At 38.8% G+C, this 22277-nt stretch overlaps 1 protein-coding gene across 1 annotated transcript; it reads left to right on the forward strand.

The window, feature by feature from the left end:
• IMPA2 (inositol monophosphatase 2) lies at nucleotides 1-22180 on the forward strand. The gene is made up of 8 exons (XM_062633044.1): nucleotides 1-259; nucleotides 6963-7096; nucleotides 11589-11693; nucleotides 13044-13089; nucleotides 15402-15510; nucleotides 18960-19068; nucleotides 19224-19375; nucleotides 20243-22180. The coding sequence occupies exons 1-8, from the start codon at nucleotides 152-154 to the stop codon at nucleotides 20356-20358; spliced, it is 879 nt and encodes a 292-aa protein (XP_062489028.1). The 5' UTR covers nucleotides 1-151; the 3' UTR covers nucleotides 20359-22180.
• The last annotated feature ends 97 nt before the right edge of the window (nucleotides 22181-22277 follow it).

The raw sequence follows: 22277 nt of genomic DNA on the forward strand, positions 1-22277 counted from the left end.
GCGGCGCCGGGCTGCGGAGTGACAGCCACGGGGAATCGGGCGGGCGACCGGTGGTGTGCGCGCCGGGCACCCTCCTCCGCGGTGCTCCTCGACGGGGAGCCAAGCCCCCCACGCCCCTGGCCCCGCTCCGGGCAGCGGAGCCGCCGCCGCTATGAAGCCGTGCGAGGAGGAGGAGGATGAAGGGGGGGCGGCCGGCGGCGGGGACCCCTGGAAGGAGTGCGTTGAGGTGGCGGTGCAGTTGGCGCTCCGCGCCGGGCAGGTAAGAATCGAGCAGCCGCCCGCCCTGCTCCGCTCCTGGACGCTGCCCGGCAGCGAGACGGGTCGGACTGCCCTGCGGCTGGAGCATCCTTCTCCCGAGCGTACCGGGTGCGCTTCTAAATCTCGGGGGGAGGAGGAAGAGCTGGGCAGTTTCAGAAGGGCCGTGTGGGCACTTGGCTGGTGTGGCAGAATTGAGGAGGAGGAGGGCGACTGGGCTCGGCACCCACTAAACCAGGCCGTCGCCGGAGCCATCGGCCGCTGCCCTCTGCAGCGGGAGGGATGATGGCAGCGGGGCCGCTTCCCGGGGAGGGCTGCATCCCTGAGGATCCCTTTCCTCGCAGGCTCCGTCCCTCGGGGCTGCATTGTTCGGGGTCACTTCCCTCGGGACCTGCATCCCTCCGGGTCACTTCCTGGGGGCTGCATCCCTCACGGTCCCCTTCCTCGGAGCTGCATCCCTCACGGTCCCCTTCCTCGGAGCTGCATCCCTCGGGGTCACTTCCCTGGGGGCTGCATCCTTCGGGGTCACTTCCCTGGGGGCTGCATCCTTCGGGGTCATTTCCCTTGGCAGCTGCATCGCTCGGAGCAACTTCCCTTGGGGGCTGCATGCAGCATAAGAAGGAGGAGACGCTTACGGTGAAAGTAGATCTATTTTGTGACTGGGAGTATTTTCAGACAGTATTTATGTTTAACTAAAAAAAAAAAAAAATAAGGTGGAAAGAGTAAGGTGCTTTAGTAACGTCTTCAAATACACACCAAGTATTTATTCTGCTACCATAATGCTTTGGAGCATGCTCTGGTGCTAAGGTTGAATTTATGTACACCTAAAGGTTTATGCTGGGGTACTTTTGTCCAGAATATTGTCTCTATACACATTACAGTACCAGCATTTGTTTATAAGCAGCTTGTGCAGGGGAAAACAGATGTGTCAGGGAGATTTTTCCTTGTTATATATACCAGTGTCTTCAGACTGCCTGAAATTCACTTACTAGGGACAAATTAGCAAGTGAAGATCTATGGTAGCTTATTTAAGATCTGCGTTTCGACACAGCAGGTGGTTAGTCATCTTAAGAGACGACATCCTGGCCCCACTGTGTGCAGCAGTAAAACTTCCACCAGCTCTAACAGAGCCAAGAAGTGGGATCAGCAGATTGTTCAGATGAGAAATTGGGTAAAATACAAACCTAAGCAACATCTATTGATCTTCTGTTTCTGTTCTGCTCTCTTTTGAAACATGATTTGTACCTGTACACTACGATTTAAGGAGCCCCCATTTCCATCTTGAGTCCAGGACCTGTAACTTCTCTTTAATGTATGTTATTAAATGTAATTTTTCCCTAGTAGAAGGTACACACAAAGGTGAACAGAATGCCAGAGGAGAGGAGACTTGTTTTAATAAATAAATGGGTAATCCAAATTGGGATGACAGGTCATGCTCTCACAGACTCTCCAAACAGGAGTTTCTCCAGCACGGTCATTCTGCCAACCATTTCACAAGAGAGACTCATGACTTGCTCAAGGCTCCACACCTTATTTCTCAAAATACCAATTTGTGAAGACAGCTGTAGCTGCCTCCAGCCATTTTAATCACGCAGAAGATCACAGCTGAGCACTTTTCCTGAAAGAAGTAAACATTCCTGAAGATTACTCCTTGTATCTTTTAGTTTGCAGTTTGCCATCATTACCTTGCAACTGCCCGGAAACGGCCAATTCCTTGGCAGGCCAAATTTAAACCAGTCAAGCATGATGTTTAAGTAGGACTTTGGAACTGGGTAGGGGTTTTATTAACTGTTGTGTCAAGGAATCTTTTTAATTACAAAACCCATCAGAGATCCTTATGGAAGAAAAGGTGCAGATGGGGCTCTATCTTTTATTTAAGTGTCAATCCACTTCCAGCTATTCCCCAAAGAAACTAGAGGTAAAGACACAAAATGCAGTGTAACATAGGTTTGATAGAATGAGGGTTTTGTTGAAAATTGACTGATAAAATGGAGTTTTATTTTTGTCAGCAAAAATAGTCAATTACACTGATCAAGTTAATCTTTTTCTTTTGCCTTTCTTCCCATCCATCAGACCTCTTCACCTTCATGTCCATCCCCAGCAATCTGCTTGCACTCTATGTCTCCCCAGATAATAGAATCATAGAACGTTTTGGGTTGGAAAGACCACATAGTTCCAACTGCCCGCCACAGGCAGGGACACCTTCCACTAGACCAGGTTGCTCAAAGCCTCATGCAATCTGGCCTGAACACTGCCAGGGATGGGGCAGCCACAGCTTCTCTGGGCAACCTGAGAACCTCACCACCTTCACAGTAATGAACTTCTTCTTAATACCTAATCTAAATCTGCCGTCTTTTCAGTTTAAACCCATTACTCCTTGTCCAATCCCTACATACCCTTTTAAAAAGTCCCTCTTCAAATTTTTTATAGCCCCCCTTTAGTACTGGAAGCTGCTCTAAGGTCTCCTCAGAGTCTTTTCCAGACTGAACAAGCCCAACTCTCTCAGCCTCTTTCACAGCAGAGGTGTTCCAACCTGCTGATCATCTTCACGGCCCTCTCTGGAGCTTCTGTCTCCATCCCTGCTTGAAATTTTGCCACTTCAGTCTTTCTTCTAAGGCCCTCAGTTTCTCAGAACCAGGGCAGGTTAGGAGGCCTTGGAATTGTTAGAAAGTGTGTACAAGAGTCATGGCACAGAGGCCAACCTGAAGAAAGACATTCAAGTCAAGATCTGGATTTCTAGGAAAAGTTAACCAATAATACAGTTTTCTGGTCTCTCCAGAAAGGTACTTATAGTAACTTACCATCACATTTCATTAGTAGGAGTAAAATATATCTTCTTTCCAACAGATAGGCATCTATGTTCTGGAATAGTTTCTTCTAAATTTAAAAGGCTAATATGGAAATAATTGCTTGAATATGCGTCAAAAGTGATGCTGCTGGAGTAACTTCTACTCCCAGGCTAAAGTTGCTGCTTCCCTTGCCCATCCTATTACTTAGTTCCATTATTTTTATGAAATATCACAGGCTCTCCTTTAATATATATTGCTGTTTCATAATGAGAATGGCCATGGTTTTGTAATCTCTGTAATTGCCCTGCATTAAAATTATGTCAAATTTGCCCTATAAGGCCTCATATAACTGCACTTTTTTGAACCTTTCCTCTGCTTTTCCCATGAGTGAACTGTTTGCTATGTTCCTGACAGTATGACTGCTGGCTTAATACAACTTTTTGCTAAAGAAAAGCAGGCACAAGTAGTCTCTGCATCTTTGATGCTATTGAGAGCACTGAGTTGCACAGTTCTCTGCAATTACAGTTGGAGAAACTTCACCAAAATGAGCAGATATGCATCCAGGTGAAAACAAGGGTAAGCAACTGGGCTAGAACCTAACACTGAAGTCCACACAAACTACTTTCTTACTTTTTTTCTCTCTCATTTTTTTTTTCCCAGAAGATAATTTTATGAGGCACAAGAGACCTAACAGAATACCACTAAAATAAAAGGCAAACTTTCCACTGAGATTCTAAAAAGCCAAGATCTTTCCCACCATGTTTGCTTCCAGATGATATTGTTAGGCTCTTGTCCATGGCATATGGACAGATTTTTTTAGCAAACCAGTTTGGTATTTCCTAAATTATTTGCAGGTAATTATGCTTTTAATCTAGATATTTGATTTTATCAGTGAGCAAATATTTCAGGACAATATTGCAAGCAAGTAAACCCATCTTGGAGCTCCTACAACTGCATGGTGAGTGCAAGCAGTACGGTGAGATGAAATCTAACATGAGCTCCACACTGTAGCTTGCTCTCCTGGCAGGTATTGGAGTAGAAGGCCCTCTGTCCTCTGCATTCTCCTTTATATGGCTTGATTTCACAAAGGCATTAGGAAAGGAAGAGTCCAGTATCGTGACTGCACTGAGCCCCTGTGGCTCCATTTTCCCTCCTTTATGGCAAATGACGAAGGGAGCAGGGACAACCTGGGTCTTGCTCTGTGATGTGGTCTTCATGCATGTACTGGTGTAAATGCCTCTCACTTTGTATAATCCCACAAATGCTCCCAGGCAGGGTATTAGGATAAGATATAGCCAATTCTTTATTAGAGGAGGGGCAGCATGGACTAAAAGTGGTAAATGACTCTGCTCTAAATAACCACCTCCCAAAAATCAACTGCTTAGAAGTTGCTGTAAAATGGCCATAATCTAGGGACAACCTATAATGAAGTGACAAAGCCTAATAAAATACATTTACAGCCAAAATACAGCATCTTGCCAATTTCATTGCGCAATAGACTGTCTTCATTTCAACAACCTGTAGTTCCTTTGGTCTTCCAGTTACCTACTGCCTGTTACCTAGAGAGACTTTCATGAAGCTCCATGCCCAGCTGGGAAGACCAGGCAATCATAAGGCTTCTGCAAGGATGAGATACTGGCACAGGTTGCCCAGAGAAGCTGTGGCTGCCCCATCATGGCAGTGTTCAAGGCCAGGTTGTGTGGGGCTTTGAGCAGCCCGGTCTAGTGGAAGGTGTCCCTGCCCATGGCAGGGGGGTTGGAACTGGATGAGCTTTAAGATCACTTCCAACCCAAACTGTTCTATGATTCTAGAGTTCTATGGTTCTGTGAGAGGAGCTGAGTGATGCTTTCAAAGTACTCTGAGGGACCAGTCTCTAACACCCTTGTAGGGAGATGAGTTTTAGAAATTATTCAACATAAGCCAAATTATGGACTGTTCTGAGCTATTTGATAAATCTGTAAAGAATAAAAGTTGCTTCATCAGTGATGGAGGAAACTTGATCTTTGTGGGGGACCTTGGCAGAAATGAAAAATATTAAATTGGATGCTGAGAGGTGCAAAGGATTGGTTCAGAAAGGATAGATCAAATGCCAGAGCACATGATGAAAAGCGACTGTTTGCAGAGCACATTCATAGGAGAGAGCTTTTACCTCTGCTCTTCTTTTTGCAGCAAAGCTCAGGTGTGATCTCACTCCCCTGCTGAATGGTGGCTGCAATAATCTCCTCAATCTGCTATGTGTTAAAACTGAGTAGAAGTCAAGAAAATGATACTGCTGAGAAGAAATTCAAATCCTCTCTATCAAAAGGAGATAGGTTCCTCATCTATTTTGCAATGCAAAGTTCTAAGCCCAGTGCTAGGCAGGGAATTTGCTTACATGTGGCAAAATAAAAGTAAGGAAGAACAATCAAATAAAAGGTATCAGCGTGGTGGGGTATTTTTAGAAAACACAACTGAAATGGTTGGAGTGTTTGGGATTTCACTTTGAAACAAAGAGGACCAAAGGTGTTCCTAGAGCTGTGCTTTTATGCTTCTATGGTAAAAATGTCAAGAAAACTATGTAGAGCTTTCAGGGGACTAAAAAGAGTGTGTTTAGTATTTTTATATACAATAATGAACTTCAGCAAGACCTCAAACTGCAAAGTATTAAGCTGCCCTCTCAAGCTCAGTTTGTAATCATAACTAATGTTTTACAGCTCACGAAGCAGAAACGTAAGTTCAACAATCTTCCTTACTAAGGCAGTGGTCAGAAATATCCATAACTTGTCAGAACAATGAGCACATCCTTCAAATGTAGAACTTTATACTACAAAACCAAGAGCTGATACTGAAATTTGGGAGTAGCCTTTTCCCCATGCATAATACAGCAGAACTCTTTTCTTTGGTCATCAAATATTTCTCAGTGATTTTAAACTAATCAATAGAAATTTGGTTCAGTAATTGAAACATATGAGTTTTAGAAAGAAATTAGAATGTTAGTTTTGTTGGTGCTGGTTTTAGTTAATGTAATTCTGTACAAATAAGTGGTGCTTAATTTTCACTTTGTTTTGTTTTTTCTTATTTCAAATAGTTTATAATTTTCACTGGTTAAAAAAAGAAAGTGAGCTTCTTTTGCATCTTGCCCCTTATTTTTCTTTTTTAATGAAGGAGTGGAAAAAAAACAGGAAGAAAATAGGAAATTTTGGAAAAAGCTTTTGTTAACTGTTTTCCCATATGTGCATTTGCACTTGATGTGGCTTCGTTCTGTGTTTATAACAGTAAAACCCTTGAAAACAAGATAAAGACTTTTCCAGAAGAGAATCCAGGGTTAAGTCACTGGTTCCATATCAAGGGAAAAGTCTACATTTTCATTTTTGTTAAGTATATAGCAATTCTTTGGGTGGGAACTAGTGGGTCAGCACTTTAAGTTCCAAAAAAAAAACATATAGACAAGAAAAAATAAACTTTATGTGTCTTTATTGGCAATAAAAGAAACCATTGGGGTTTGCATTATTGCATGGATTTTTAAAAGTAAGAGAGCAGTGAGGCATTGGCCCTGTAAATTAGAAAGAAAAAAAAGGGAAAAAAAAAGGAAAATGAAAAATTCCTGAGCCTTGAGACTCTTTTTTATCTTATGTGTATTTTTTTGTAATTTCCTAAATCACGATGACTGCCATCATCCTTTATTCTATCAGTTGCATCCCATTCACCAACCCTTTTCTGAACTGTTAAGAGAGGTTCTTGCAAAGTGAGTCAAAATGCCATGTTCCCAAAGGCTACCCATTAGTTCAGAAGGATTTTTAGTCGGAAGAATCAGAACAGGCTCTGGTAGAATTAGTACAGCTGTTATTCAGGATTAGCTGTATTATTTCAGTAAATACATAATTTTAGTGTGTACAGGATGAATGGCCAACAAATCTGATTTGTGAACTTTTGTTTCAGATCATTAGGAAAGCTCTAAAGGAGGAAAAACAAGTGTCCACAAAGACATCTGCAGCAGATCTTGTGACAGAAACTGATCATTTTGTGGAAAATCTAATTATTTCTGTTCTGAAAGAGAAGTTTCCATCCCACAGGTAAGTGCCTATAGAAAGAATAAATTACCTTTTTCCTTTAAGAGCTCTCTATCTCACTGTCATTTAAAAGGTATTTCAGAAGTCAGTATATCTCTCTTACATATGAACCTGTTGCTGTTGGACACTTTCATAGGACTCCTTTTTTAAAAATGTACCACTTCCTTGAACTTAGTACTTTATATTTTCTCATAGTTACTTTTCTTAATATATGTATTTAATAGTAATATTTCCCCTGTAAGGATATCATGTATGAAGGTCCCATATGGATGTCCATCATTTTCAGGATACTGATCTATTGTATAAAAATTATACTAGGGATATCTATTAAAATATAGCTGAAATTGATGTTAGCAAAGGTCCCATTCTGCAAACCTTTCCTTCACTTTCTTTTGCCATCATACATAAGCATTTGCCAGATCAGGAAAAGTATCGTATTTAATCACCTTTATCTTATGTTGCATTGAATCCTAAAATCAGTGAGAAGCAGGGTTGCTTATCATCATCATTTGATGCATATACATAAACAGGTTATAAATTAATATATGGGATGTCAACCCAAGGTTTTAAAAATAGTTTAGATTGTTGATTCCTCTTGAATTATTATGGTCAATGTGAAAATAAGAACTGGAGCATGCACAGATTAAAGAGATGTTTTATATTAGTTGGCAGGGTTTGGTTTGATGCAAAGACTTTGCAATCAATTTCCACATTTGCCTTCATTCAGTTCACAAGGATAAAATTCATCGTCCTGCAGAGCCTGTGTATGACTCAAATACTGTATGACTTCCTCCTAACTGTGCATATCTCTGATGGAGATGAGCCTTGTACTCAAATGCTGTGCAGGAATCAACAAAGATGAAAATCTGGAGGCTCAGCTACTAATCTGATTGTCGGTGATGCTGCTGGAAAACAAACAAACAAACAAACCCCAAAACGACACTGTAAGAAGGAGCAAAAAGAACATTATATACTAAAAATGGCTTTCTAAATACATGTTGTATGTGACCACATGCTGAAACAGTACTGTACAGCATAACGTGTGGTTCTTGGCCATGATTCTCAGGAGAGTGCCAGGCTTTATAAGCCTATTATTTGTGTAATATTCCTTCTATTGCTGTCTGCGCTCTTTTCTAATCTCCACTCTTACGTTGTTGGGGTTTTGTTTTTTTTTTTCCTTGAATGGTTTGGCAGAGAACATAAAACGTATACATTTCACATGAAACAAGAATCATCACGAGGTCTTGAGTTGCTCAGAATGGGAACAAAAGTTGTAAGGTCAACATAAACCTAGGAGCTGAAAAATCCCTGACTTTATTAACTCTGTATAGTTAACTTCTGACTTTATAAGCACATTAACAAATTGTCAATTCCTCAAGACAATTATTTTTTGCTGATATTGGTTGTTGGTTTTGGTTGGAGTTGGTTCAGACAGTGAATGCATTTAGATTAAAAGATAGATTAAAACTATTTAACTGGACTAGATTAAAATACTTACAACAAGGAGTCCACAATAGCAATCGAGGTTTAAATTCAAGTGCCATGAAGATATTAAAACATCAGTTAAACTGTGTTGTCTTTCTCTTAATCCGGCTGCTGACTGCATCACTGAAGATCTCTGTTATTTCATTTTCTCTTAAATCATCTTGATTCTTATGTTCTCTGAATCAAAAAATGTAGTTAGGAGTTAGAAAAATTAGAAGGGATCTCACTAGGGTCTGTGCCATTTGCACTGTGTCAGTGGTGAGTCTTGAGTTACTGGTAATGTACTCAGAAAGAGAAAGAAATGCTAGGAAAACCTGTTAAAAAGGTAATTCTGTCCGCTGTCTCTTTCTTCCCTCTAGTTGGCTAAGTGCTATGTATCATCCTCATTTACACTTCACCCAAGTTTTCATCTTTGCCCACTCTTTGGTACTCTGATATGCTTTAAGTGAATCTTTTCAAAAGAATATTTTTTTCTGATAGATCTTCTGAGCTGCGGATAGGCACAGCCAGAATATCAGGGGCTACTAGTTGAAAACGGCTATCATACCATTTGCCTGTGTTATTGTTACGCAAGTTGTCATCTTTGGTCTTGATCGTGGTCTTAACCATGTAGAAATTAAAACAAGGACACAGTCATTACAGAGGGTGACATCCAACTCTAGCTTCCTAGCTTTCCGCCCTCAGACCCCCATAAGGGCATAGGTGAGGGATAGCCCTGGACTGAACCTCCTGCACTAGACTGCGTATCACTCCTGCTGCAGTTTATGCTGTGCTACAGTTTCCCTGCTGTTACAGCAATGAATTTTAGAGCGTCACTGTGGTATGAACAGATGTAAGTTAATGCTTGGCTAAAATTACTGGACTCGTTTTCAGTGGGAGAAAACTATAATCCAGTTTTGAAGAGAAGTCAACAGAGCTGGCAGGCTGGCATATTGAATTAACTACTGTAATGACATAGCTACCCCTCTCACTTCTCCAGCTGTTCCTAAGCTTGGTCTCTTGTGCATCAAATGTTTTGCTTAGTTTGCATGTTTATACAGGACAGAGAGCTATAGAGCAATACATCTAATGGTCTAATGTCGATCATCTAATGTAAGGGACTCTCACAGTTCCCAGTATTGTATAATAGCAAGACTCTTATTTTAACCCACTAGCCCAAATTTCATAAAACGTGCACCTAATTTGTCCTAAATCCATTTTGGAAAATTTTTTCTTAGATATTGAGACTTTATCAATGCATGGCACTGTTGTGCCTTGGCTTCACATTAGAATTTCTGTACACGAGGACTGCAGCATCACATCCTGTTGTAAGGAAAAGATGAGGGACATACTTAAGATAATTAAGGACAAAACACCTTACACAGAAATGCTCTTGTCTTTGAAGAGGTTTCCATTTCACCTTTCTTTGACTGGCAAGACAATGGCTACAGTTCAGGCTCTGGTTGAGGGAGCTGGCAGAGGGTTGAAGCAGAGACATAACTTATAGGGAAGTTGGACAATCTGAGATGGGATGTAAGATGCTCTATCTGCAAGAAGATGAGCTGCTTCTGCAGCCAGCAGCACAAAGTATATTGGTGGTAATTACAAGACTCGTAAAAGCAAAAGTCAAATGATACAGCACCAACAAGACAAAATAATGGAATATTTAGAGCAAGGAGTCTGCAAAGTGTTATGCTTAACTGAGAACTCCAAACATTTGTTCAAATCTTTCTTGTTGCACATTAACGCTTTGTCCTTCAGCTGGTATCTTTAATGCCGATTAAAATAGTAACAAACACTTCCTACTTCCCTCATCATATCAACTGGAGACCCACAATGCCATGAAAATAGTCCATTTCTACTGAGGAAAAGGCAGAGTAGCATTTGGAAAATTCAAGAAGTCTCCTCTTGTGATGTCTGCAGAACATTTTAAGCTTGTGATTGCAAGAGTATGTGACTTCAGGTAGCGCATGTTGACGACACAAAATAGCTGCTACCCTAGTCCTAGGGAAGAAACTGTTCCTGCAAAAGACATTTTCTCTTTATTTTACCCAACTCTTTGTCCAATTTGTGTCTTCGAGAGAAGCTTTTTTGTCTTCAAGTGTTTGCAGGAACTCGGAATACCACTTCCAGTTGTTCAAACGTGAAGTCAAAAGCAAGTTTGAGTACTCTCAGTCTCATTCTACACCTTCTGTACATACAGGACTTCTGTGAGACTGGCACCTGCACACTACTGATAGAAAGAGACCCTGAGCAGTTTATGGGAGAGCTGGGATAATTGAGGTCAGCAGGAAATGTACTAGAACTGGATGTTCATTTCCCAGGGAAAAAGGAGGGGGGGGGAAAAAAAGCATATTCCTACTAAAAGAAACTGGGACATAACAACAGAATAGAAGATTAACTCAGACTTCACTGTGTGCTTTTGCATCTGAACAACAAACAAAAAAATTGATTTGTTGATTTTCTCTGGGTCATGGGAAAAAGAAAGATCAGCTTTGTGAACCTTTTAATTTCCTGAGTCAGACTTCTGTAGAAAATGCAAGTAGGAGTGAGAGTGTGGATTTTCTAAGAGTGCATTATTTCCCGCTGACTGAATTTGACTGCAAAGGAGAAGCAACTACAGTTTGCAGTTTATATTACTTACTGCAAGAGACAGGCTTAAGCCATAACATTACATTCTGCATAAAAAAAACTTCTGGACTTCAGGGATGTCAGTTCAGATCCATTTCTGCTTTCAGTTTCATGATTTTCTTAATGGTATATTGGGAAAGTGAACACAGATTGAGCTCTTTTATACCATGTAAAATCGTATGCTATGCATTTCTTTCAGAATATCTGTGAAAGTTCCTCATTCCCAAATAAAAAAAGCAATATGTCTTTATACATATATATACATTTGTACAAAAATTTTATATATATATACACACAAATTAAGTATCTCTTTAAAACTGCAAAGATGGAGTTTGACTTTTTAAGTCACATATCTAAGCCAATTTTCTGGGACACTTGTTTTACTTCACACCAAATGCAGGTTTATTGCAGAAGAATCCACTGCTGCTGGTTCAAAATGTGTCCTCACTGACAGTCCGACCTGGATTATTGACCCTGTTGATGGAACGTGCAACTTTGTGCACAGGTAAGTGGACAGTGAACTGGGAAATTACATTAAAAAGCAAAATGTAGCTTCTCACAAATTCTCCTTTCCACTTAAAGTTGTTTCACTGTGGTAGGTTTGTTCCTTTGACTCATAAGTAGGAGTCATCCCTTTATCTTTTTGTACCTCTGCATAGTGAGTGTCTGAGGGAGTGTGTGTTTGTGCTGGAGAGAGCTCTATACTGTTATCTAAAGGTAAGCTGAAGTTTCTGCTGATTGCTTAATGACCCAGCCTCTTGACTCACAGCTCATTTATATATAACTGCACATTAACGTGCAGAGACTTGAGCTGACCTGGAGGAGTAAGGCTGTGCTATGATGACACTTGGCCTAACGCCTTGTGAGGTTGTTACTCATTCCTCTTAGTAGTGGTGTTTTCTCCTTTTCAAATACAACTGCTTAGTTCTTCCTAGGAAGTATAGCTATTGCATATATGTAGAGCAGAACTGAAAACTAAGATGTACATAGATACTGGTTTTACATTTCTGTAATACCTCTCTGCAAAAAGAAGTCTAGGGATCATTACTGCAAAAATGCAGTCATTCAATTCATCATTTGACTACTCCTAATACTTCTGCTTAAAAACCTTAAATATGTCCTGCCTTATAGTTACTGACTTAACATAAATGCAGTTATTAAAAAAAGAAAAAAGTCATTTCCTTGACTTTTGGTTGAGTTACAGAGAATTCGAGGGGAGGTGGGAGGGTGTCACGTGCTGGTGTTTCATGCAATCAAGTGAAGTTTTGTCCTGCTAGCAAATATGTTCTGGACCTCACAGCCCTTTTTAAAATATGTTTTTAAGAAATTAATGTCATTATTTAAAATGCAACAATTATACTTTAGTCAAAAGGACCAAATTAAGTTCATGATCATCACTTTGACAAAGGAAAGCGTAGAGGAGCTGGTTTCTCCTTATGTTGATGTCAGCAGCAAGGTATCTCCATGCTGCTTAATTGCTATCTCAGGTACTTGAATGTGAACAAAATGTGCTCTTAGAAGTGATACCTTATTATAACAACATTAATGATTTTATACTGGATAATTCAATTACACTAAAGCAAAAAGTTCGCTAAAATATACGACAAGTTTAGTCTAAAAAATCCTGGTATCTTCGTGTGTGTATTTCTTGTTTTCTCCAGTACTGAATTATATTTTTAAAGGAACTGACAAAGTTAAAGAGACTGACAAAGGAGAAATTAGTACAGTGTCAAGAGCATTTTGAGACAAGTAAAATCACAAAGCTCTAGGTGGGGTTTTGTTGCCTAAGGGAGTTCCATAAGGAGTAAGTAGAGAGATTTTTCATCAATAATACTTTGTTTCTTATATTTCACAGATTTCCAACAGTGGCAGTGAGCATTGGATTTGCTGTTAACAAAGAGGTATGAAGTATGTTCTTTAAGATGGGTACCTGAGAGCTGGCTAGAAGTCTCAAAACCATGTGGAAACTTTAAATAGAATATATTTTTTTTTAAATATCAGCCACTTCTCAAGTTTTTCCACACTTTTTAAATGCGTTCAGTCATACTCTACTAGTCTAAAATAATAGTCCTGCAAAACTTATGCAAACTGGCAGTTACAAGACAATTCTTGCAAATTACTATAAATATTATATAGGATTGGGGGGGGGGAGGGAGTACCAGTGTGAGCAAGGTTTTGTCTTGCTCCATGAGTTAAATATAGTGCTGCCTATTCATAATTTAGATAAATCTTCTAGTGTTCTTATGTTATTATTATTGCTTCATTCCTGTTAGCTATATCTGTGAAAGCTAATGCTGCTATGAGGGAATTCAGAACTGATTTCAATGAAGAATGCGAAAGTATGGGCCTAGTTCATTTAATCTGCCTTTGTGTTTTTTTTAGCATATAAAATAACTTATATTTCTCACATGAGAGCATGATTACAAGAGGGGTGGGGAAGTATGTGCCATTTGTGTTTCTTAGCTATACTCATTCATGCTACTGCCTATTCTCCAGATGTTGCTGGTTTACAGTTTGATATATATGGAAAAAATAGCTATTCAAATTGCCAAGGAATGTACGTCTTTCAGCCTAATTTCACGCTCTTAAATATATTTATAACTGGAAGTGAAGCCAGCAAGAATTCTGTGTAATTACAGCATAGTTTTAAGATGTGCTAGCTCTTACTGATTTAAACAGAATAATTTGTGTACTTCTCTAGTTAGACTTTTCTAACATGGAAAATGCTTTTCAAACACTTCCATGCTTTTCTGGAGTTTATGCATTCCCAAAGGTCCTTTTGAATACTATGTATTATTACCAGACAGCTTTCTCTAATATTTATGTTTTCTAGAACACCATCATGATTTTGATGCTGCATATTTTGGGTTATGTAAACTAAACAAAGCTGAAACAAAAATAAAGAATGATGTTAAATATCCCTCGGTAAACAAATGGGAAAAGCAGAGGAAAAAGTAGTAAGCTTAAAAGGAGCCAAAGTATACACAGGGGAACTGGCCCAGATATAAGACTTGAACGGTACTAAAGAAATTCCTGCAGATGTCTTTATGGAAAGAGTCTATTAATAGTGTGTTCCTCAAAAAATCCCAACTTGGTTTAGGTGGGACCTTGGGGTAGGGAGCGAGAACAGTCTACTCCCTTCAAATTGTCTCTGAATGAACACAAAGGATCATTCACACTGAATGGAGGAGAGCAACAGGAAAAGATTGGGGGTCTAGACCATCTGAGATATTTTCCTGACCTTGTTGTCAACTTCTGTGACCTCAGGCGAATCACTTAATTTTTGTATATCTATTCACCCCTAAATAAAATATTGTTAATAGTGCTTACATAGGCATGACATTAGGAGGTGATCATTGAAGCTCATGAAGTGCTTTAAAAACTTTTGGTGAAATCTATTAAAGTAATGGAAATATTAAATATCTTTGGTTTAAATCAAGAGTCCTGTTCTGACCCTCTTCTCATTGATAAACAGATACTCCCACAAATATTCCAGTGTTCCTCATTTTAAAGCTTTCAGTGGGTGTCACAATATTTGGTATTTCTCTTCAAACTCCTTCTCTTGGAGTTGTGTGATTTCATGAGATTCCCACTTTTATGCGCAAACAAAAGGATTTTGAAGAGAAATGCTTGAGTAAGTGACTGGAGTCTACTACTTTGAAAAGGTGGGCAAATTAAATGTATCATGAAAAGTGAAGTGCATATAAAAGCATCCACTGTAAATAAACAGTGTGCCATGACTTTTTGAGTTTGGATGCCTAACTGATCTTATCTATGTATTTGGGGCTGCAAATCTTCAGGGTCCAGCTGAAGTCAGTGGGATTACTGCTAGGTGTAACTGCTCACCAGTGAAAGTAAAGCATTCAGAACCCGGCCTTAGAGGACTTACATACTTTCAATAAAGACATACAATTGAATTTGAAATCATCTTAGCATGTAGTCCATTCTAATGTGAACACAAAGAAGCTGCAAGTAAGAGTTTAGAAGATCACTACTGGATTTCATTAACTTCTCTTTATAAGCTGAATTTTACATTACCTATATCTCAATATCACAGTAATAGTAAAATTATTCCAGTTTATTAGCATCAATATACTCTCTGATTACATGTACCAATTAAAATATTGCTGATCTTTCTGCCATTAGTAGTTGTTTATATTTATGATGAGTAATTTGAGTTGCATTCATTTCTTTCCTTTTCAAAATCTTAAAGCTTGAATTTGGTGTAATTTACCACTGCACTGAAGAACGATTATACACTGGTAGAAGAGGTCAAGGGGCATTTTGTAATGACAAAAGGCTTCATGTATCAAAAGAGACAGGTTGGTCTAGATTTTGTTAGAACTCTAAAAGGAATATGTTAATTTTGTTTCAGAGTTGTTGCAAATCATCATTAGGATAATGAACATCATTATCCTGATGAGAAGTATTTCACCTGCATGATAATTTTGTTGTTCTGTGTTTGTTTCTTTCTGAAAAATTACAACTTTAATTTTCTTTTTAAAATGTACACCTGAATATGAACTATTTAAATAATCCTTAAATTATTTTGCTTCATAACCATTGTTTAAAATAAAGCAGAATTAGTAGATTCACCAGTTTCATTCCAGCTGTACACTGGCATAACTTTTTATGAGCAAGATGCAATGGGAATGGTGAATCGGAGTACCATGGCAGCCATTATTCACTTATTTTCCAGTATGTCATAAAGTGTGTTTTGTCTGTAGGTATACATGCTAACAGTAAATTCAAGGATGCATGCTTCATTAGGGATTCTTTAACAGCTTGCTTTTGTGTGTGTGATGTTTCAACATACAAATAGTTAGCGACACTTAGTCAATACTTTAATGGATTTTTTTTATTGTTAAACCAAGGCATATGTCTGTCTTTTTACCTAAGGATAATAGATAACAATAACCAGAGAAATTTCTTTTAATAAATCAAAATGCAGTGGAGAACATAACACTCAGTTATAGACAGAAGCAGGCATGTGCCAAAAATGTACATCATTGTACACAGGAGATGGTAAAAATTTCACCCTGAAAAGTGAACTTTAGTGAACTTGAAACATGGTCAATTCAAGAAATTCAACATACAGATCTGTTGCAATGCCCCAAGCAGACTCTGCATTAAAACTTCCCAAAAATTTGAGAAGTTTGGCTATTCACCTAAATTAATAGAGCTGGAATCTCCCTTTTTTATGGAGATGGAACAAATTGTAAAGTCTGAGATCCCTAAGATTTTAACCCTTGATTGTACATCACATTTTTGTCTGTGCTCAAATATCTGATATTCCACAAAAGCCCATGTGGGCTCCCAGTTGGGCTGGCAGAGACTCTCTTGAAATGGCTGGACTTGCTTTTGCAGTTAGGGAGTTGTGGTTTCCAGTTGAGCAAGGAACAATTTTGGCACATGCCACTTTTGTCCTTTCTCTGGACACCCAGAGTACATGGGTGTCTAGAACATAGAAAGGGAAGTGGTTCCAAATGCTTAGAAATTTTCCTTTGTTTTGAGAGACAAATTGGTGGTGGGCAGTTTCACCAGTGAAGATGGATCTTTATTAGTCTCACTTCTGTTGATGTTTTAAGTGTATAAAATGACAGTTGCTCTTTTCCTGTAAGGGCTGTGGCTTCAGGGAAATAAACCAACCCTGAAACAGATGGTGTGTTTCCCTGTACCTACCACTGGAACTCAAGTAGCCTTCACCAGTGCATGATGTGTTGGAGATCTAGACTGTCATGTAACTTCATATCTTTCGATTTCAGGAAATGTGACTGTTGTATACCATTGTTCTATGCTATACATTGATTGTTGAGATTTAATCATTTGAAATCACAGCCCAGGCAAACACTGTTAATTGTCAATGCCAGATTTTATAGAGGTCTGGTGTGGGAGTCCAAGTAGTCAGGACACACTTAAATGAAGGATCCATCTTCCCTTTGATTTTGAATGATACTTTCTTCATCTTAGGTTCATCAGGCCTTATATGTGCTAATATTGTAAGTGTATTTTCTTTTTTTTTAATCTTCTATGGTCAACAGAATTGGTCTTTTCCTCAGAATTCTATCTGTATCACCGTTAAATATCTTCTACCAAGCCTCCTTATTTTTCTGGTCTCTGTCAGAGTAAGAAGTCAGTAAATTTTCTCTTGTACCTTGAATTCCTGAAACCCCATCAAGTTTTGTGATCAGACAGCTCCTTTAAATAAGCAGATACCTCCTTTTTCCTTGCCTTAGTCTTTCCATCCAACTTCTTCCTGTAGCCTTGATGAAAATTGAAGAGATCCGTTTAGGCATTAGAAATGTATTTAATAATTCAAAAGAACTGTCTTAGTCATAACCTAGCTATGACTGGCGTGGCGTGAATGCTTGGTGCATTTCAGCAATGAGGTGTGCATTAAATGTTCTGTAATTATAAATTGGGTTTGTTATGCAAAAAGATCTAAGGCAGATTGCTTTCACCATCCAGCTTTTTCAGCGGTGGCTAAACAACAAATACCTTGCAGTGTGCCTGGATGGGGGTTTCTATGTTTCAATGCAGTAATTTAAAAAGTGGTTGTTAAATCTATGTTCCTACACTCAAGTTTTGTGATACCTGTAACTTTTAATCTAATTACATACCTCTTACTCACCAACCATTTACTGCATTGCTTGAATCCGTACTGTTCCTCTGCAATACTAAATTCATTAGTAGCCTGTTTAATTAAACGCTGTCTCACTCCAGTCTGATTTGTTTTTGAAAACCTCCTTGCTGCTCCTGCGAAGAATTTTCAACTTAGAACAGTTAGCTGTAATAACCAGGTAGACATTCCTTATCTGAATGAATTCCTAGCCTTTAACCCAGGGTCGAAGGGGACACCTGACCCTTGCACACATCCTAGTTAGTGAATAGTCAACCACTAAATTTTTGAGTTTTGTGTATCTTTAACTCTTCCGAGTTTAGCTGCACAGCAGAAGCAGGAACACTTGGCATTTGATCAACCATCTCCACCTACTTTGGCATACGCTTGTTATAGACTAACAATATTCAGCTATCACATGAGGACTACTTCAGCATCTTGCAAGTCCCTGTGAGTCTCTCCTTTGACTCTACACAAGACTGATATCTTCATCTGCTGTAGGTCATAATCACCCTTGCTGAACACAATACATATAAACATTCATATATTAATAATTAAGATACTGCTTTAATTTGTGATAAGAAAGGGTCTTTTTTTAGTCATAAGGTACCTTCAGTCTTTGAAATGTCAGAATAAACGTGAGCTGTTACTGGGTGACTGGTGATTTAAGTAGAAACTTTTCTTTCCTCTTACTGTATTCCCAAATGTTTATAACTTGTTAACAAATTACATTAAAGTTCCCTATTCAAGAACCATCCTGTTTTCAAATATGATTAGATTAGCATCACTAATAGCTATTAGGTCACTGGATTATTTTTAGTTGAATGTTGATGTTAGTGAATTTGCCAAAAGCTGACCAGTCAGTGTATGGAAAGAGAAAGAATGTGAAAATATATTCTTGGTCTTAATCTTCCTGTTCTGTTTTGTTTTTTTTTAAGTGTGTTTGGATTAGACTATTAGATATAAGAAATCTAGTCCTGCTTTAATTCTCATGCAAAGTTGTAACTTATCCTATGAAAGAGTTTGGTGTAAAAAAAGAGAGTTGAAAATTATTTTTCTGTGAAAAGTCCAGTAGTGTTTAACTTAAAAAGACATTTATAGACTCAGCCTAGAAGCTGTTGAATTAATGCAAACAACTACCTACCATTGCAGATATCTCGAAGGCCTTAATTTTAACAGAAATTGGTCCAAAACGTGACCCTGCGACTTTGAAATTGTTCCTTGGTAACATTGAGAGATTGCTCATGGCCCAAGCACACGGGTAAGATATTTTATAGTATATGTCTTACATTTGTGACCACAAATCATTAAAAAAACCCCAACCAGTATGTTGCACATTTTGCGATCTCAACACATAGGTTGAACTCAAAGGCATTTTCTGCTTCATGTTACCACGTCCCCTCTTGTGGGGTTTAGGGTTCGTGTCATTGGGAGCTCGACCCTGGCTCTGTGCCATTTGGCATCCGGCGCTGCAGATGCCTATTACCAGTTTGGGTTACACTGCTGGGACTTGGCAGCGGCAACTGTCATTATTAGAGAGGCGGGTGGCACTGTGATAGACACTTCAGGTGAGTAAAATATCCTTGTTTTCATTGAAGTTGGGGGGACTGAGTGGCTATTTCAGGGCAACTTGTGTTACCTCAGTACAGTCTTCTGTGGCTCTATCTCATCTGTAGCAATATTCTGTAGAAACGCCTATACTCTCCACTAGACTCTGGTTATTCACAACACACTGATGTAATTCCAGCCTGGGGTTTCATCACATCAGAGGACTTCTGAGTCAAACTGTATTTCCAGTACTTTGAGTAATATCTTTAAAGCATCAGATTTACAGTAAAGAACTAGGCTAGGAGATTGGTAGATATGCTCAGACTCCAAACAGATTTTGACTGAGACAGCCTCCCAGGAAAGGAGGACTCTCAGGTACATGTCTGAATATATATGTCTAGGAACTACATAGAGGGAGTAAAGGGCAGCACAGTCTCTGGATTATTATTTTATTTATTGATATGGTACACATCTCAGAGTAACAGTTAACTGCTAACCAGTATGTGGATACTTTGGAAAGATACGGTGAATTACGAAAGGTATGCTGATTAAACTAATTTCTGTTCCTGTTGCTAGGAGAAGGGAATACTGCATTTATTGTTGGATTCTAAAGGAATCTAGACATTCACTGATTCTGTTGCATACTTTGGCACTGTACCTAGAATTTTCTTAAATACCTTTTTTGCAGGAGATTTCCAGATAGCAGTTGCTGAATTAAGTTGTGCTTCCCACCCTGAAAGGAGCTACATATTTTTCATTTTTCAGTGATTATTTTCATTATGTTTCAGCATTTCTGAACCTATCTAATTACAGCACGGTTTATATTTAAGAATATATTGCCTTTATACATTACGTAAGAGAGTTCTCATTAATCCTCTTGTCCTCAGGGGGACCTCTGGATCTTATGTCCTGCCGAGTGGTTGCTGCAGGAACCAGAGAGATGGCTATGTTCATAGCTCAGGAAATACAAACTATTCACTACAGACGGGATGATGAAAATTAAACACTTACAATACGGAGTTTGCCCTCCTGAACTATGTAACTTTTGCAAGATGGGTGGCTTAAAGAGTATGTGATTTCAGCAGGATGCTTTCTGTGGAGATTTTCTGTGTCAAATATTTTTTATAAATTTATTACAATGTGGGAAGGCATAGGGAGATTTTTAAACCTCTAAGAACTGTGTTTCCCTTTTAATACGTATCTCTATCAGCAGTATCTTTTTTATAAGATAGCATATTTTACTTGTAGTAAACTAGTCTCAGAATTAAGTCATAATTTCGTATCTGTGGGGCTGATATTTAGTCTTTTGTAACATGCAGCTAAAAGTTGAACTTTATTTTTACAGATGCAGATCTCAGGTAAATGAGCTTTAGGACTGTAGTAAGGACAAGTAGTTAAGATGTGTGCCTATAATACCCTTGTTCTATGATACTTAAGGATGCAATAAAAATGACATTATTGTTTCCTCACTATGTCATAGCTATATATCCATATAAATATATGTACATGCATGTATGTCTGTGTGTATGTGTGTATGTATGTGTGCACATACATACATATGCATGTATACACACACACCCCCCCGTGTGTGTGCGTATATACATATATGGGTATTCTGGATGTTTACAGCAATTTAGAGGATGCATAGAAGAAAGCTAACATTGGAAGTTATTTTCAGGTAAAGAGTATAGGTTACTTATGTGATTTTGGTGGGGGTTATGCAAATGGTAAATAGCGTAGTTGATCATGGAAAATTATAATGATTTTACAAACTGTCCGGCTAGTTCTTGTTTCCCTTTATCCCTCTGCATGGGGATAAATCATACAGTCCTACAGGCCTCTGTGAGATATTCAAACCTACAAACACTTACTACCATAGAGTAATTATAGTTAAAACCAAGAATATTGAATTCTACTGAGGTATTCACAGTATTAACTATGACACACAGTAGGAGGCCAGCAGAGTAGAGCACAGTGTCAAGGAGCTGTTGATTTTAGAGAAACAGAACAGCAGGATTTGGCCCCTCACAGGCAAGTTATTAAAAATATGCACATAAGATACACTCACACGGAGTTGTAAGCACACTTTTTGATCAGAGAAACCTGTAAACTCAGCTACATGCATACTTGTCCTCTATCCTTGTATGTAGCATTGGTTTTCATTCCAAGGTAATCATTCTATTTAGGTTATTTTTTAAATCATGAGCACAGAGAGACTACAAGTGTGTCCAGCAAAGTAGCTGAGATCAAATCCCTTCTATTTTTTCTTTAAGAATTGAATTAAAATATCTTTTTTACAAAAGTGCATAGTAAGTAAGGAGCCAAAAAGCAAGTTGGTTCAAAATTTTTAACTTTCTTTATACACTGCATGTGTAGACTTTGTAAACATGTTTAGATGCCTGCTTAGAACATACAAACTAAGCAGTATTTTTTAAAAATAATCTTAATGTGTTTCTTGCATTGAAAAATGTTTTTCACTGAATATAACGCAAAACTGTGTCATTTCTTGATGCTTTGTTTCAAAAGAAATACAAAATACTGACTGTGTGAAGAATGTCTAAATCCAGCTAAGCATTTAAGAACTGATGCTTCTTACCAGAAAACCGATGCTGTCCGTCACAGTGATCAACTTTTGTCACTGCTCCCTTTTACCACACCACTTCCCCCATCTCTTTGTATCCCCCTGTTCTGAAATAGAGATTGTAAGCCCTCTTGGGCAGGGACTGTAGTACTTTGGCTCTGGGTTTGCACAGTGCTAATAGGATGTGATTCTGGTCCACAACTAGGCACTAAGGTGCTATAATAATACAAATAATAAATACTAATAGGCTCAGTTGTCTCTTATTCACCCTTCCCCCCACTTTCTAAGCCCAGCGGAGATCCCCGTGACAGATACAGAGCTTGGTGGTACTGCTCTGATCC

The sequence above is a fragment of the Pezoporus occidentalis genome, unplaced genomic scaffold, assembly GCF_034315485.1.
Source record: "Pezoporus occidentalis ecotype Australia unplaced genomic scaffold, CSIRO_AGI_Poc_V1 ctg4, whole genome shotgun sequence".
Classification (NCBI taxonomy): Eukaryota; Metazoa; Chordata; class Aves; order Psittaciformes; family Psittacidae; genus Pezoporus; species Pezoporus occidentalis.